Below are 18,844 nucleotides of genomic sequence, written 5' to 3' on the forward strand. Positions count from 1 at the left end.
AGCAGGGGAAGAGAGCGGTACACACAGTCGAGAGCTTGGTGTTTCCCGCACTTACTCAGTGCACAAGCCCTTCACAGACACCACCTCTCACCATGTGTGCAGTCTTTCATCCTCTTTCCAGGTGAGCATGTTGTAGCTGGGGAGGCGAAGTGTCCTTCCCAATGCACCCCAGCCAATTCAGGGCAAACCCAGGATCTGGAATTGGGTTTGACGCTATCTTGGAAACCTGTGTCCCTCATCCACTACCCACAGTAGTGTGTAGAGGCTTAGCATGGAAGCAGATCACAGAACAGTGAGAAGGTGCAGGGAAAAAGGACATGAAATGTTATGCACTCAGGTGGTGAGAACAAAACAGCCAGATGAAGCCACAAGGGCAGATGCCTGTTGGTCCCTAAAAGCAGTCTCTGATCTTTCTCCCTTGACATGGGACCTGTGGGCTCCCTGGAAGGCACCAGTGGCCTCTCTCCTCTTGTTCATTCCAATAGTGGGTCTCAGAACATAGGCTTTTCCTGCAGTGAGCCACACATGCTCTGTCCAGGGTGCTGTGTGGTGATGTCAGGCTGTGAGATCTCCATGACTCACTATATCCTTTGCTTTGCTTCTGGTGTCCTAAGGGCATGCTCTGATCTAAAGGGATGGCAGAGATAGTGAGGAGCCCCAGGAATGGAGGGAAGGACAGTGCAAGGATATAATAATGGACATTGATTTTTTTTAAAACAAATGCTCACAAATGGTACATCTTTTTTTTTTTTTTTCATTTGAGAGAGAGAAGGGGGAGCTGAGGGGGAGAGAGAGGAGAGAGAATGGGTCTACCAGGGCCTTCAGCCACTGTAAACAAGTTCCAGATGCATGAGCTACCTTGTGCATCTGGCTTACAAGAGTCCTGGGGAATCAAACCTGGATCCTATGGCCTCTCAGGCAAATGCCTTAACAGCTAAGCAACCTCTCCAGCCCAGTACATCTTAATATATGTTATTCTCCAGAACTGTCCTGCCTAGGCAGTTCCTTTGTCCAGTTATTTTGCCATGACTAAATGTGGTCAAGCATCTCTGCAGAAGCTATCTGGGGAGTCTGTTATGAGTCTCATGAGAAAAGCCAGTTCTAAGAGCCTTTAGTTTTTCCTAAAAACACTATTAGGCAGTTTGATCACTCAGGTTGGAAACCATATCGACTGTATCACTAGCTATTCTCCAAAATTAAATTTACCCTGGAAGGACAGAAGCTTGTCTCAGTTTCAACCCTGAAATAGAGGCCCCAGCCATGCTTGAAGAGGGGGAAAATACTGACTAATACTTCACAAGGTTAGTCCAAGAGGGGAAAATAATGACTAACTGACTAATACTTCACAAAGTTAATCAACAGACATTATTATTATTATTATTATTATTTGTGTGTGTGTGTGTGTGTGTGTGTGTGTGTGTGTGTGTGTGTGTGTGTAGTATATGCACAGATGTGGAGGCCAGAGGAAGATGTGTGTCTCTTCTTATATAACTCTTCCACCTTATTCTCCTGAGAGTTTTGCCCTGGACCTGAAACTCTCTGCAAGCCCCAGAAATACTCCTGACTACCCATTCAGTGCTGGGATTACAGACATTTGTGGCCACGTCTGGCTTTTTACATGAGAGCTGGGGAATCAAACTCGGGACCTTATGTCTACAAATGCTCTTACTTGCTGAGACACATCCCCTGCTTCTTATTTTTTTTTTTTCAGGCAGTTTTATAATATATCCCAGGCTGACTTTGAAGTCCCTAAGTAGCCCAGGCTGGCCTCAAACTCATGGATATCCTCCTGTCCCAGCCTCCCATTTGCTGGAATTACAATCATGTGCAATCCCCCACGGCTTTGACAATTTTTTTTTATCTGCTTCCTGAGAGCTGGGACCGCAGGTGTGCACTTGCACATCCAGCTCAAGAAACGTCTTGAGTCTTTGTTCACCAAATACTTGTGGTGCACTAGATACTGTCCAAGGTCCTGGCATCTGAGCAAGACCTGATGCAGCCTGTCTGTGCACCCAGCAGCTTACACGGGACTAAGGGGATAGAAAGTATTAAAGAAGCATTATGTATGATGGTTAAGAGAACTCAACTGCATGAATTGAAAGTCTTGTGTTCACAATGCATAAGGTGTGTGACCTTAGGCAACTTCTCGCCTCACCTTTAGAATTTTTGTGAGGGCTAAATAAATAATATGGGCCACTATGCCCCAGGTTTAGAGTTTTAGACCATATGTACCTCTGACCTGTCATGCCAAATGCTACCATTTCAATAAGCCTCTCCTGATAATCCTGTTTAAAGTTGGAATTGCACCCTTGTCTGTTTTCCTCTGCCTTAGTTATTCCCATATGATATGCTGAGAAGTTTTATTGGATGCCTTGTAGGTTCCAGATACTGTCTGGGTATTGGGGATCTGCAGTGAATAAAACAAAGATACCTGCACTAATATTCACATCATCTAGCCCATAAATATATGTTTGAAGAATGATTGGATAGATGGGTGTGTAGATTGATAGACGGATGTTCAACATCATAGCAACAGTGGTAAACCCTGACAAATGCAGCCACAAGTCAAGTAACATAAGGTAAAGACCCGGCTGTGACTTTTGACTTTAGTGAGAGATGTGTTTTTGGTGACTATTAAGAGCTGCTTTGCTCATATGGCAAGAAGTAGGCTCAGGAGAGTTGTAAGTGAGAAACTATGACAAAAGTGGACTGTCTTTTTGATGTTCTGTTGTGAGAAGGAACCGAGCAATGGAAACAGTGGATGATGAAAAGGGAGATAGGGACAAGGAACCACGTGTTGTTACTTTTAATAAATGATAACAATGCATGCTTTTACACTGATGCCTGTGAACCAGAAATTAGTAATAGAGTAAAATGAAAAAGAAGAGAGAGAGAAAAGAAGAGGGAGAAAGAGAAGGAGGGAGGGAGGGAAAGAAGGAGGAGAGGATTGGGATCCTGTGTACAGGAGGAGGGACTGGCCTTAGGTAGGAACAAGGTAGTTCATCGTTGGAAACAGAAAGGCAGGTGGGGGTTCATGGGTGGGATGCGGGATGCAGGTGAGATATATACAGGCTGCGTAGGTATCTGAGGCAGACAGGGCTGAGTCTTCCCTTCAGGTCACTTTCATTATCTCAGAGAAATAAAATATATGCTTTTTAGCTGGGAATAAAAAAGGGGTATGAGTGATAGAAGTTAGAGAAGAGAGAAAAATTTTGTGCCTGCAGTAACCTTGGAAAGATGGAGAAAACTGTGTGTCCAGAGCATGGGAGCAGGATTCCTGGCACTGTGAAGGCTGAATTGATGTTTGTGGCCTCTAATCTGGAGCAACATTAGGCAGCATGGTTAGCTAGCACCATCGTCTAGCTAACTGGGGAATGTGTGGGGTAAGGAGACAGTGTGATTGAACTACAGGGGTTTTAGTCACATGGATACACTGATGGGAGTTAGGGAAGCTGATACTGTGTGGTTAAGGAGGAAGATGTGGTGGCAGAAGGAATAAGAGAGTATGAGAAGGCATTGGGCCATGAAGTATGAAGTCCTCAGTGAGTTCAAGAGCAGCTGGTGTTTGGGAGACTAAACAGGTAAGTAGGGGGAGGTGCCAGTCACATGATAAGCTGTTTAAAGTTCAGGGTCTGGTGGTGGGCTCATTATTGATGATGGACATTATGGGGAAATAACATTGTGAGTGAAGGAGGGGCAGGGGCTCAGGAGGTCTGGGAGCAGGAAGACCAGATGTCAGATGCTGGGAATGAGTACAGAGACAGGTGAAGAAGACTGCCCATGTGCTGAGGGCCAGGCGTGCCTAGATATCAGCAGATGATAGTGACAAGGGGAGTAGGTGCATGGCCATTGGATAACTTGTGCTTCAAAAGAACTGGGCTTATGAAGAATAAAAGAAGAGCTGACCAGGAATGGGAACAAGGAGGGGCCTTGTCCCTCTTTAGGCCCTGGAGTTTATGCGCTGGACAGGGAAGGAAAGATTCAAGGGCCAGCCACATTTCAGTTGGAATTCAGAAAGGAAGGGAAAGTTCAGAGAAGCCAAAGGTGAAGCAGGTATCATCAGCAAAGACCATGAGGACCCCCAGGCAAGGTAAGTGGGATTCAGATTGGGAAGCATAAGGGATAGAAGAGAGAAAACACTGGGATGAATATAAATTACCTGGGAGGGGTGGTAATTACCCTCAGTAATTCATAGGATAGTAACAACCCTCACATTGAACAAGAACATTGAAGAACTGAAATACACACACACTCAAACCCCTCTATATTTGCACTTAAACACTGGACTTTGGAGGGCTGCCGAGATGGCTTGGAGGGTGAAGTGCTTGCTGGGTAAGCATGAGGACTAGAGGTCAGATCCCCAGTACTCACATACATGCTGGGTGGGTGTGGCAAGTCATCTGCAGTCACAGCCCTGGGGAAGCAGGGGATACTTGACACCAGCTGGCTAACTAGACTAGCAAAAATCAGTGAGTTCTGGGTTCAAGTGACAGACCCTGGCTAAATAAATACGGCGGACAGCAACCAAGGGAGACACCTCACATCAACTTCTGGCTTCCAGATGCACACACATTTGCAAGTAGGGGCCAGTTCCCCACATCAGTGTACCCACCCACATGGGAACACACATACACACATGCGATAACACACCCACTGGCATTTGTGCTTTGGCCAGAATGCAGGTGGAGAAGGGGCTCCAGTGCTTCTTTCATGATCATAGACCTCCCTTTGTGTCACTGCAGTCATGTTCTGAGATGGTAAATGCGCACGCGGAGATAAGTGTGAGCTCTGAACTGTGCTGCCCACTAAGGCCAGCGGCAGAAGGTGCAGTTGGAGCTCCACTGGCAGCCATCCTGACCCTCCTGGATGAGGCACTGGCTGCTTTTCCAGTTTGATGAGTTGTGGAATAGCTAAATGAGACCCCTGGCACCGGGAAGTGGAAGCAACTGCGATAAGGTGAGCAGAGACACACACTTACACGTGGCGCACGGCATCCTCAAAGAGAACGAGGTCCATCACTGTGTTCACTTCATTGTGGCTCTCCAGGGCTTCCAGCAGAGTCTGGGTCAGAAGTTCCCATGATCGCACTGGCATATACTTGGGCTCACCAATGCCATTTGCAAAGTGGCAGTAAATGTTCAGGCTTTGGTTCTGTTGCACCATCAACTCAATGTCCTGTAATGAGACACAGGAATGAGGACCTCAGTGCTACCAGGTCTGGTTCCACACACAGTGCACACACCCATCTGACTGCCTTTATTTTTGTTCACTCCCTGAACGTTAAATGTTGCCATGACTTCCAACATGTCCTTCCCCGAGAAGCTCTTACAAAGTAGATCTTTCACATGCCTGTATCAGCTCCCTGAAGTCTCCCATGTACTTCATTATGTCTTGTGGATTAAAGGTGAGAACTGACAGGTGGGAGGCAGTCACTTTGAATGCATAGTAACAAAGCTTCTGGTCACAAGAGTGGGTGACTTCTCTATGTAAGAACCCCTTTGCCTGTGCCGATGTAGGGGATCAAAGCCCAATAGCTTGATTTCCCCTAAATTCATTCAACAAATCTTACTCCCAAACCCATAGCATGATCATTGTTATGGTTTAAATGTATGGCCCCATAGACTCTGACTTGAAATTTGAGTCTCCAGTGGGTACAGCCCTAAAGGGGAAGAGGTAAATCACTAAAGGCAGATCTTGGAGTCCAGCCTTAAGAGGTGTGGTGATAAGCTTGGAGGTCTGGCTGTTCAGATTTGTGATCCACCTTCTTCCACCATATGATTATGTTTTCTCTGGATTTGTAAGCCTGAAATAAGTCGTTCCTTCCCATAAGCTGTGTCTGGTTGGATGTTTGCCCCACAATGAAGAGCTGATTGCAGCAGTCAGCTGTTTCCTGTGAGAATGAATAGCACCGACATCATTGGCTCCATCCTCAAACCAATAGAGCATAGTTTCTGAAGAATGTGCCAGTACCCATTGATAATATAAAAACACTCACAGTAGAATCTACTATGTATGAAATATTCTTACTGTGTGTCAGATTTTACTCATGGAGACAAATGTTACCATATTGAACACATACCTAGTACAATTCCGTCAGTTAAAAAGATATAGACTCAATGTCTCTTTACTACCAATTTATCCTCTAAATATTGAAGAAGCAACTGTTTTTTAATTTTATCATAGAGGAGGCAAAAAATTATTTGCTTGTCAAAATGTAAATGACTGAGACTTCGTGCAGGAAGACAAGTTCCAGAGAAGGAGGAGGCATATCGTGGTAAGGCTTTTTAAAAACTGTATTTATTTATTTAAGAAAGAGAGAGAGAGAGAGACAGACAGACAGACAGAGAATAGTTGTACCAGTGCCTTTAGCGATTGCAAACAAACTCCAGACACATGCACCACATTTTGCATCTGGTTTATGTGGGCACTGTGGCATGGAATCTGGGTCCTTAGGCTTTGCAAGCACGTGCCCTAATTGGTGAGCCATTTCTCAAGCCTGAGGTAAGGCTTTTCCAGCACAGGTGGGAAGCTCATAGCAACACAGCCTGTTGTCTTTTTTATTTTCCTAAAATTCAGACTAGCAAACCTATGCAAGGAAACAGGTAACCAGGGTGCTATGCACCAGCAGGGGCCCTGCCCAGGCTGTCACTGCAGTGCTAGCTTTATAAATGCCTGGGACAAGACCCAAATATCACGGAGGGAAAGTGAGGATGACAAAAATATGCACAGAGAAACCAAAACTGCTGTCTGGGTATAAGAATGAAGGACTAGAAAGAGCCAACTATCAAAGGGTTTTGCACAGTCCTTTGAAGGTAGCTTCTGGGCCACGGGAAACCCTAAACTGTTTTGGCTTTGTTGACACTAACAAGTACCCAGGCATTTGGGTAAGGTTAAATGCAGTGTGAGAGAGCCACTTTTGCTAGACAAGGGAGACACAGTGCGGTACTATGGGAACACATTTGGAGTTTTGATGAGTATCAGTTTACACTAAGGGACAAGCAAAGAAGAAATGAAAGACCAGCTTTAACGAGCTTCGTCTACAAAGCTGCTTTGATGAGCAAAACAAGTCTCCAGTTTAATGATCAGAGCCATGCTGTGTGGAAAGGAGAGAGAAAGCCAACCAAATGGACTGAATCAAAGCTTCCTTAGCAGCGATGCCATGTCACACGGGGCCTCGAGTCAAGGAACTTTAGGCTTTTAATGATGGAAACAGGACTATATCGATCTGACAACTTTTCCCTGATGCTGACACTAGAATACAGTGCTGGCACGAACATTGAAAATATTGCTTAGGAAGGTCAATGGCTGTATCAATTATATTTGGATCTATGACCAAACGATGTGCCCTTTATATTCAGACCCACTTAAGGGGCTCTACTACAAAAACTGAGTGACAGGGCTGGGGAGATGGCTCAGTGGATAAATCACTTGCTGAATACCTGAGTTTGGATCTCCAGACCCAAGTAAAACCCAGAAGCTGTGCCTAGCTTCTACAATACCAGTGTGCCTACAGCAAGAATAGAGGCAGACGCAGAATTTCCTGGAGGCTTGCAAAAGGAGCAGTGAATGAGAAACCCTGCTTCAACATGGGGTGGAAGTTTAGGACCGAACTGAAAGTGGTCCTATGACCTTCACAGGTATACTGTGTTATATGTGTGCCCAAATCCATGCATATGAACATGAACATGCATACACATACATACAGCAATTTAAAGCAAAACAAAAACTGAGTGTTATTAGTTTATAGTTCTAGTTCAAACCAGTTCATGAAGTAAAGGATTATTTGCAAAGCCAACTGTGAGACCACAAACGGGATACCTCTGCAGTGCTCACAGGGACACCAAAGATGTGAGAGTTCTGGACTCCAGGCCCCACTGCAGGATGAGAGAAGTAAAGGATGAAATATATTTATCCAGTTACAAGCAGACTGAAACAAGTTACTTTTAAAATTCTACCCTACCACTTCACAGTCTGCCTCACAGGGTGGGTGGATTGCATATGTCTTTAAAGGTACATTCAGGGTTTTATCAGGGAAAAAGGAGCTGAACAAAAGTAGGTGTTGTGGTTTGTCCCACTGAGGTACATGTGTTGGCAGGTTGGCCCCCAGTGTGGCCAAGTGATAAGCAATGAGATCTTTAAAAGGTGGGGCCATACAGAATACGATAGGTCACTGAGGACACTGCTCTCTGAAAGCATTGTTTCTGCTGGTATTAGGGAATGAACTGCCAATTCTTAAAAGAGTGGGATGTCTCACCACGTTGTTACCTCTCCATATGCTCCTGCCATTGTGAAGCCGTCCAGCATGAGTCCCTTGAAGAGGCTAGCCTGCTGTGGCTGCCCCATCTTGGACTTCAGCCTCTGGAGTTGTGCTCTAAATAAAGTCTCTAATGTGCCAGCTCTCCACTCTAGGGTCTTTTATTAAAACAACAGAAAACAAATGACTACCTGGAGTATAGGGACAACACAGTATGATTGTAAAAAAGTCGGATCATTTCTAAATTCAAGAGCAGATTGGCAGCCCATGTAGACAATATGAATATGGCCAGTAGAAAACTTACTGTTCATGGTGGGAAACATAGCTTGGCCTCTGAAGACATTCACACATTGGTGCAGCCCAAGGCATATTTCATGGACTAGTCATCCTGTATTTTATTAGTTCTTATGCATGAGGGTCTAATGCTTTTACAAAATGGTATGTAAATTGTGGTCACTGCAGATTTCTGGGTTTTAATGTACTCACTGTTCTGTGTGTTTCCAAGAGAGAGATAAGACATGAAACACTTTTCTGTTAATTTCACCATGGACACCTCTTTCCAGTTGTTTAGAAGAGCACATTTTAAGAAACATGGTAACAAAATTATAGGGTGTAAGAAAATGGGGTTGAATGTGGTGGTGTATGTCTGTAATCTCACAACTCTGGAGGTGGAGGCAAGAGAAGAACAAGAATGGCAAGCCTGGCCTACGTCATGAATCTGACATGTGATGATGACAGAACAGTCGGAGTGTGTAGCGAAACTCCAGCCCCAGAAAAAAACAAAAACAAGGAGGAGAGGAGTGCAAAAGGATGAGTAAGGAGGAGGGCAAAAAGGATGAGAAGCAGGAAGAAAGAAATGACAAGAGAGTAATTAGTAGTTATCTCTGATTTGTGAACAGAGAAATAAATTATAAGTCATTCTTAAAATAAATATTTGATCTTCAAAATTGTCTAAATTGCTATAAGTTTTAGAATTGTTCCTTATTTATAGTTATTAGCACTCCACAAATGGCTACTCCTGGATACTCAACCTGGGAAATGCTACTGAGGAGACTCACTACCACCCCAGCCCTGGGATCATATGACCTCTAAAGACTTGACATGAGACCCATGGCCACACATGTCTTGGGTTCAAATGGCCTCTGCAGACTTAACATGAGACCAATGGCCACACATGTCTCGGGTTCAGATGACCTCTACAGACTTAACATGAGACCAATGGCCACACATGTCTTGGGTTCAAATGGCCTCTGCAGACTTAACATGAGACCAATGGCCACACATGTCTCGGGTTCAGATGACCTCTACAGACTTAACATGAGACCAATGGCCACACATGTCTTGGGTTCAAATGGCCTCTACAGACTTAACATGAGACCCATGACCACACCAGTCTTGGGATCAGATGACCTCTACAGATACAACATGAGTCCCATGGTTAACTTACATCTATTTTGTATTTTCATTTTTTTAAAAAAAGTTTTTATTTTTATTTATTTATGTGTGTGTGTGTGAGAGAGAGAGAGAGAGAGAGGGAGGGAGGGAGGGAGAGAGAGAGAGAGAGAGAGAGAGAGAGAAAGAGAGAGATTAGGTGTACAGGGTGTTTAGCTACTGGAAACAAACTCCAGATGCATATGCCACCATGTGCATCTGGCTCATATGGGTTCTGGGAATCAAACCTGGATCCTTAGGCTTCACAGGCAAGCACCTTAACTGCTAAGCCTTCTCTCCAGACCTTCATTTTTGGACTAGAAAAAAATTGATAGATTTCTTTTTCTTAACCTTGTCTCTGACTTTTCCACAGTTAGTGGGCTAAATTTAATTATGTGCTTATCATTATATTTCAAGAAGGACCCTCACCACTGGCTATCACCAAACAGAGTGGCAGAAAGGTTTGTGATGGGCGCAATTTCTCTCTGCCCCATTCCTCTATCAGTGCACACCCTCATGGTGTTACAGAGGGACTGCTGCGAATCCTGTCTCCTCCATCTCTTTACCCATCCACCTGGTTCTCATGAACCCACATCACCACTACTGTGGTCATGACTTGTTTCTACCTATATCACCACCATTGACAACCAGACATGACTGGGATCTGTGCGACTCCTTTTCTCCTCTCCCTGCCTGAACAGGAAGGCATGGTATTGTCACTGGGTCCAGCATTTAGTTCCAGCACTCAGAATCTCCTACTGCAGACATGCCGGCTATTGGAGCTGGGACCTGTTCTGAGCTTCAGTACTCAGATTCCCTTTAGCAACCTACCCCCACACTGTGGCGGTCATCAGTGTGCTGCAATTCAAGCCGAGACCCTAGTATGTGTTCACACACAGCTGCAACCAAATTGAGACCACTCCCCCTACCCTTCCCATGAAGCAGCACCAACTACCTCCAGAACAGAATCCTAAGCACGACAGAACCCACCCTGGAACAGTGACCACAAAGAAAAGTCAAGCACCCTTCCAAGTACTCACCTAACAGAGATGTGTCAGACAGACCTGACCAAAGCACTGTCCCAGACAGAAAAGTCTTAGTGTAACAGGAAAAAACAAGACAATTTTCTCTCCCAAGAAATGCCAGTCCCATAGCCAAGAACCCCGTGAGAACTAAGTAGTGGAGACTCCAGACAGAGAACTCAAAACAATGATTATAAACTCGGATAAATAGTCCCATTCAAAATAGCCAAAAAATTCAATATTTTATTGTTTTTGGTTCATTTTTATTTATTTGAGAGTGACAGAGAGAGAGAGAGAGAGAGAGAGAGAGAGAGAGAGAGAGAAAGACACAGAGAGAATGGGCGCACCAGGGCTTCTAGCCACTGCAAATGAACTCCAGACACGTGCGCCCCCTTGTGCATCTGGTTAACATGGGTCCTGGGGAATCAAGCCACGAACCAGGGTCCTTAGGCTTCACAGGCAAGCGCTTAACTGCTAAACCATCTCTCCAGCCCCAATATTTTAGAATATCCCTAACCAAGTAAGTAAAAGAACTCTACAGTGAAAACTTTAAAACCTAAAGAAGGAAATTGAGGAAGACACTGGAACATGGGAAGATCTCCCATGCTCATGGGTTAGAAGAATTAGTATGAGGAAATGGCCATCCTACCAAAATCATCATACAGATTCAGTGCAATCCCAATAAAAATTCCAGCACCATTCTTTAGAGAAATGGACAAATTTACCTCAAAATTGATATGTAAGCCCAAAAGACCCTTGATAGCCAAAACTATCCTCAGTAAAAAGACTACTATTGGAAGTATCACCATATCTGATTTCAAGTTATATTATCAAGCCTTAGGACTAAAAATAGTATGGTACTGGCACAAAAATTGACACACACACACACACACACACACATATATATATACATATATGTATATATATATATATATATATATATATACACACACACATATATATATACATATATATTTGAAATAGACTAGAGGATTCAGATATAAGTTTATGTAACTACAGTTACCTGATTTTTGACAAAGAGGCCAAAAACATACATTGGGGAAAAGAGAACATTTTCAACAAGTGGTTCATAGGAAATGGGATATCTTTATGTGGAAGAATGACTCCAGACACATATCTCTTGGTACAAAAATAAACTCTCTAGCCAGGTGTGGTGGTACGTGCCTTTAATCCCAGCACTTGGAAGGCAAAGGTAGGAGGATTGCCCCGAATTGGAAGCTACTCTGATACTGCATAGTGAATTTCAGGTCAGCCTGGGCTAGAATGAGACCCTACCTTGAAAAAACAAGAAAAAAAAAACTCCAAATATATCAGGTATCTTATTTCAAAGTATTTTATTTATTTGCAAGAAGAGAGAGACAGAAGGAGGGAGGGAAAGGAAGGGAGGTGAGGAAGGAGGGAGAGAGATTGGAAATGAGAGAAAATGAGAATGGGCATGCCACAGCCTCCAGCCCCAGCAAATGGACTCCAGATGCATGCATGACTTTGTGCATCTGGTTTTATAAGAGTACCAGGGAACTGAACCAAGGATGTTAGGTTTTGCAGGCGAGTAAGTGCCTTAACATCTCAGCCATTTCTGCAGCTCCTGCATCAGATATCTTAATGTAAGACATGAAGCACTGAGATTAATATGCTGTGCCCATCACATGGTCCTCTCTACTCATCGTTTTACTCATAGAGTAGTGCTGCTCTCAGTTTTGATCAGAGAAGGTTCTTTGCATAGATTCCTGTGACTCTTGGGAAGGCTCAGCTCCATCAAAGTGCTGAGGAGAAATGACCATTGGATGCTGAGCATTAAATGAGACATCTTTGTCACACCTACCAAGGCTCAGGGAACGTTGCCTAAAAGGTGGCAGGAAGAATGTAAAAGCCAGAGGAGAGTCTTGTAATTTTGCATGTCAGACATGTGGCAGCTGTGTTACATTTGTGAGCTTGTAGCAGCTATTACCTCTGTGATATTGGGTCCATAAACATGTTGTCATGGATGACGAAGGAAGGCAGAAATGGAAAGAAAGACATCAGAATAGTAGAGGAACTAGTTGAATAGAGGAAGGGTTCAGTGGAAGGGGTCTGGGGATAGTGAGGGTAAGAGAGAGGGAGGGGTAGAAATGATAATCAAAATACATTTTGTACATGCATGAAAATTATTAATAAGAAGTTAAAATATCCACAGAGTTATACTTACATCAAAATCAAAATTTTTCTTGATTACTTCTGTCTGGATTTTATCAAAAAGATCAAAGTCATTTTCTTCTACCATTTTATCCCGATAAACTCGGTTAGATTCATGCAGATAGAGCTTTACAAGGTCTTGTGTGGACTTTACACATTCCACTGAGGAGAAAAGAATGCCCTTCCAGAAAACAGACAAAATGACATCAATAACAATTCAGAAGTACAACAGCTAGCAGAACATCCTAGAATATATATTTTTTCCAAACTGTGATAGTGCCTGGGGATTGTCCCATTACGGAGTATGTCACAATGGGTGGGGCATTTGGATGTTGAGAAAGAATATGTAGAAAGACAAAGTGTTGAATGTAGACATATTTGCCCTCAATTACTGTCGCAACTTCATAGCTACTGTGTGAGAGAAGCAACAATACTTTCTGAAGTTGTTGAAGTAATTTTAATTATGTCTAAATAAGCCTATTCTGACATATCTCATACTCAGTACTACAACAGTAATAATCTATTGAAGCCGTATATACGTGTCAGGCACTGGACTACATATTTTGTCAGGAAAAGCTCATCCAACCCTTAGGATGGTCTTATGAAATAATTTCTCCTCATCCATTTTGTATAATGTGGAGACTGGGATTTGGGATTATGGAAATATGCTCAATATCACAGAATAAATTGTCTTATTTCAAAGACACCCAGTTTTAAAACTAGGACCTTCTGACTTTAATTCCTATAATTTAACCACTATATTTAAAGTCACCTTTGTGAGATGAGAGGTGGATTTGCTTCTGTATTTTATTCTACAAGTGCCATTTTGAAAACTGACTAAGGTCGTGATTTGGCTATGCAGAATCAGCACTTTGACAGAGAGCTGGAATGGGTGTGGTTGACCTTGGCAGATCAGCAATCTCATCTCTATTCCATTCCCCTGCCTTGATGCTATATGGATGGCTCTACATATTTATCATTCATCCTGGATTTGCCATCTTTCTGCTACTGTTAGCCAATGCCCTCACATCTGGTTTCAATAAAGAACGTGAAACCCATCAACATTGGAACCCTTTAGCAACTTCAACAGAACCTCTAACTTTAATCTTATTTTTGTGTCTTTTCTCTCTGCTTCCTTCTTTGTCCTAGAGGACATGGGTCATTTAATGGCTCCTTGCTATTTATGGATTAATGTGCATGCCCAGTCATTGAGCCTAGCCAAAGCATCCTTTATGGGAACCCTCAACATTACTTCCACAAAGCCCAGATTCCATTTCCAGAAGATTCAATTTTTTTTTCTGATCCTGCTCACATTTTGTGTTTCCATTTCTTCTTGTTTCACTTGCTAAGCTCATCTTTCACAATCTAGTTCAATTAGTATCTTTACTGAGTCTCCTAAGACATCCCCTTTCCTGTTCAGCAGCATTGCTTCTGATGTGCCCTACATAGTCCTTTCTGCAGAAGAATTATTAGTTTTTCAAATCATTTTTCTTTGTCTAAGTTTGTCTCATCTCGTGGCAAGTGTCTCAACTGTACAGAAGCTGACAGATTTCACTTTGAGGTTTGTTTTTGTCATCGTATTATCACTATATAGCATGATACTTAACATACAAGTTTTCAGTGAATCAATGCCGAAAAAAAATAGTCCCTCTTTGAAATATTGGCTGGTTCAGTGGTTAAAGGTGCTTGTTTGCAAAGCCTGCCCGGTCAAGGAAACTTCACCAATTCTCTAGTGTTGCCTTTTAAGAGCAATGTGACTTTATCAAGCAACTTTACCTCCTGCTTTTCTATGGTAAAATATGTCCAATAACATGCACCACCCCCCACACACATTGTGTTGCAGTGAGATTTAAGAGCAGTCTGTGTGTGAATGCCTTTCTCAATCAGGGCTCTATGGGAGTTAACATGGGAAAGCATGGTCCAGGCCTGGGGCCAGCAATGCTTCTGTGTTTATTTTCCGACTCAAAAGTTCAGGTGTTATGGGCAGGATGAGTGGTGGGAAGGGTAGTAGGGGTCTATCTAGGTCAAGAACCAAAGATTCTACTTCCTTTGTGGCTACCTTTGGGCTCAGAGACAATCTGCCTGATCTGTGTATGTTTCTGTTGCTTTATTTGTAAAATGAATTCTTGCCCGGGAGTTAATCTGACCCGGGAATGCTGTTCTGAGTTGGCCTACCTGTGTCCTCCTTACCTTGTCGTGCTATGGGGCTCAATGGCACCCCCTATTGGTTAAATCTTTCTCAAAGCTGCTGTTCCTTTCAACTGAGAGTCCTGGCTGGACATGTTAGCCCTACATCCTCAGGCTCCAGATCTTTGGTAGTCTGAGGTTCCTCAGGGTTCTACCTGCACAAGAAGTTCTCTGGACAATTAGTTCTAGCTCCATGCAGGCCACGTCATTCCCTCACGTGCGTGGCCTCTGTTTGGTGTATAAAGCATGTTTTTTCCCCTCTTCTTGAAAGGAAGGTTCTGCAATCACTTGTCCAGGATGGAACACTTACAGATATTATGAAGTAGGATGCTGTACCTGACCCAGGAGGACAGAGGGAGCCTGAGGCTGTGGCAATGCTCTTTGAAGCAAGTTCCCGTAGTGAGGGGCAGGGGAAAATTGCAGCAATGAGCAGAGATGCTGGCACTATTCAACTGAGCAGGTGCAAAGATACAATCTTTTCCGAGTTTTTTTTTTCTTTCATTTTTATTTTGAAATAGGATTTCACTCTGTCATACAATCTAGCTTCTAACTTGAGAGCCTTCTGCCTTCCAAGTGCTGGGATCCCATGTGTGATCCACCACACCCAGAAGTGTGGAAGATCTGACATAGCTTTACTTGGAAATTAATTTGGAACTGGGGGGACTGAGGCTGTCTCAAGAAATGACAGATGTCACTGTGGTAGTATTACAGCATGTCTTCTGTCTTGTATAGTTTGTGGGACATTTATTCATCCTAAGAACAATGAATATAATACCAAGGGTTCTAAAGTAATTTTTCTTTTTCTCCTAACTCTCATTTCTTCTTTTCGTTTTCTTCTGACTCTTCTTTCTCCTTCCTTTCCTTTCCTCTCTCTTCCCTTTTCTGTCATTTTCCTCACCACATACTAGAATAGCTATAGAATATTAGCTCCAAGATACTGAGCCTTCTTCGCCCCGAAGGAACCATCTCAACAATGCATTCTCTATTGAGAAACAGTAGTGTGCAAACACAGCTAATTTGTTGAGGTCTTCTTCCCACAGCCCATGGCACTGTCTGCCTGTTTATTCTGACTCCGCACAAATTGTGTCTTTGCCAAAGACTCTGGCAATCATGATTTATTTCATTAAGAATGGGAGCTGCTACATGATTCCCTAAACCTTCTAGGGTATCTCAGAGTAGATGAACTCACCTGAAAAATGTTGGCAAAATCTCTGAGATTGAAAATGTAGTGGAATTTGATCGCTGTGGGCAGAAATGTGGTGGCAATTTTCTGGTGGAAGGCGAGGGCTAGGTTGATCAGTGGGGTGATGGATTTCTGCAGTAAGGCTGGGAAGTTTCCGAGCTTCAGGTGGTGAGTGAGGATGGTGCTATAAATTGAGGCGAGGGCATCGGTTCCCGGGAAGGAGAGGGCAAGCACACTGAAGTGGCGCTGTGTGAGGAAACAGAGGCAATGAAGAATGAGCTGGATGTCACGTTCCTCCCCGTGAAGATTAGCTCTCCTGGACTGCGAGGTGGAGCTGAAGGATTCTTTGGGGCTCTGAGTGCCCCATGCTGGTCAAATTTCTCACACTACTTCCAAACCTAGGTTAAACCTGAGGTGGCTGAAGGAGTAATGGCTTTGGGTTTTTGTTCAAAATTGGCAATATGGAGGAGTGGGAAGAGAATCTGCACCCAAGTCTGAACTCAACACTGAGTGTCCCCGTGTCATTGGGAAGGTCATTTCATCATCTCAAGTTCTCCTGTCTGAGGAATGATGGAGCTAAATTATATGGCCTCTTTGACCCCCTCTGGCTCTAGACTTTTATAAGACTCTGGGTCTCGGAGTCTATTAGTCATCTTAAAAAATGCAACTTAGGGCTTCCCATCAAATTTACCATGTTTGTTGGCTGAAGGAGAAAATGTCAGTTTTAGTCAAGTGACATCAGCTTTGATAAGGTATTATTAGAACTCGGGGGCACCATCCAGGCCTGGCTCCTGTCATACCTGAAGTCGTGGGTTGATGGTAAAGCTGCCTGCAGTGGGGTTCATACAGGAGACATATTGTACGTTCATGATCTCTTTCAGAGACAGCTTGTTCCGGTCATACCTAGAACAGTGAGAAACCTCCAGTGAGCTGGGTGTTGTAGAACCTGTCTGTAATACCAGCACTTATGAGGCTGAGGCAGGAGAATTGTGAGTGTGAAACTGGCCTGGGCTACTTAGATCCTGTCTCAAAACAAACTAAACCAAATGAAACCAAACCAACCAACAAACAAACGTCATGGTGGCAGCTGCGTGTGAGGCAGGTGAATGTTTGTTCAAGGTGAGAGGTATTATTTCTGCCATCCATGAAGTTCAGCTGCCCAAATCCATTGATAAGAGATTGAGAAGAAACATGAACCCAAGATAAACTTTGGAGAAACACAAAGTTTATGGAAATAGCCCAAGAGAAGAACACAGAGAGGGACTAAGAGGCAACAGACAAGTCAGGGGTATATGGCAAAACCCAGAAGGCTAAGGGAGCCAGCACTCTCACAAAGAGAGTGGTTGTCCCCATCAGCACTGTGGAGAGGAGAAAGATCGGGCTGCTGGGTTCAATAACAATAGCTAGGTTATCAGTAGATCAGCAGGGACAGTTCAGTACATGGGGGAAAATTCAAAGTGTACTGCTTTGAGGAGTGAGTAGGAGGCCAACCACAAAGCAGGGAACAACAGGGGCATTTGGTTGTACAGAAGAGGGAGACAGGGTGGGAAAGAAGGTGAGAAGGGAAGGAAGAGAAAGAGGTGGCCTTGGAAGATGATATGTTCAAAACAAAATAGAAATTTATTCAAGTTTCAATATGGAGACAGGAAAGAGGCAGGGAGAATAGCGGATGAAGTGAGAACTTTTAAGAGCAGAAGCTTGAAACCAATATACTGGCAAACAGTTATACCTTTGGTAAGATGTCAAAGGAGGGAGGAGCATGGGGCGCAGGAAGTGCCAAGTAAGTTGTACAGATGAGAATTAGGGATGGAGTTGGCACTGAGGTTCTCAGAGAAGGCCAAGCCATCAACTTTGATACAGTAGGAATTTGAGGACAGGAGTTCATATAAGATAGGCAGTTAGGAGAAGAAGTATGCATAAAGAAAGAAATAGGGCAGAAATTCCATGAAGTTTCTATTTTCCATCAAATAATTTTTGATTATTAATCAAAATAAAACAAGTTAGGTTGACTTGTCTTTCCAGCATAGTGTAGTGACTCAAATACTACTGCAGAGTTAAGGATGGCTGCACATGGCAGGAATCTGAAAGGCAGCTCCTTAGCATCTCCAGGGTGATTCTCCTCTCAGTTCCCTTCCCCCCTGCCCACATTTTCTCAGGAGCAGTCGCTGTGAGGGAGGAAGGAAACCCAATGTCTCAACCATTGACATTTCATTTTTGTGCCTCTAATACCAGGCTGTTGCAAGAGACACCATGAGACCCTGTGCATTGCTATGAAGAGACCCAAGACTGAGCAGGTGCATCTAATGTTACACTGGACCACTTGCCCAGGTGGGTGGGGGAGTAGCTAATTCAACTTTGGTGCTATAAGAAATCTGGAGAATGCAACTTCTGAGGGAGTCTTTTCTTGTTTATGTTTTTCTTTCCTAATTGAATACTTTCAAAACATGACCATATACTAATTGTGAATATTAGTGGGTTTTGGTGTGATGTTTCTGTGTGTGTGTGCGTGTGTGTGTATATATATATATGTGTGTGTATATATATATATATATATATATATATATATATATATAT

General features: G+C 43.4%; 1 protein-coding gene across 1 annotated transcript in view; it reads right to left on the reverse strand.

The window, feature by feature from the left end:
* Dnah9 (dynein axonemal heavy chain 9) overlaps positions 1-18,844 on the reverse strand; it is a 369,830-nt gene that overhangs the window by 164,845 nt on the left and 186,141 nt on the right. Inside the window, exons 40-43 of the mRNA XM_045131009.1 lie at positions 17,071-17,173; positions 16,277-16,516; positions 12,914-13,081; positions 4,979-5,175 (exon numbers count right to left, since the gene is read on the reverse strand). Of these exons, the coding sequence (XP_044986944.1) occupies positions 4,979-5,175; positions 12,914-13,081; positions 16,277-16,516; positions 17,071-17,173 (708 nt within the window). The remainder of the gene's footprint in view (positions 1-4,978; positions 5,176-12,913; positions 13,082-16,276; positions 16,517-17,070; positions 17,174-18,844) is intronic.

Source organism: Jaculus jaculus, chromosome 12 (genome assembly GCF_020740685.1).
Source record: "Jaculus jaculus isolate mJacJac1 chromosome 12, mJacJac1.mat.Y.cur, whole genome shotgun sequence".
Taxonomy (NCBI): Eukaryota; Metazoa; Chordata; class Mammalia; order Rodentia; family Dipodidae; genus Jaculus; species Jaculus jaculus.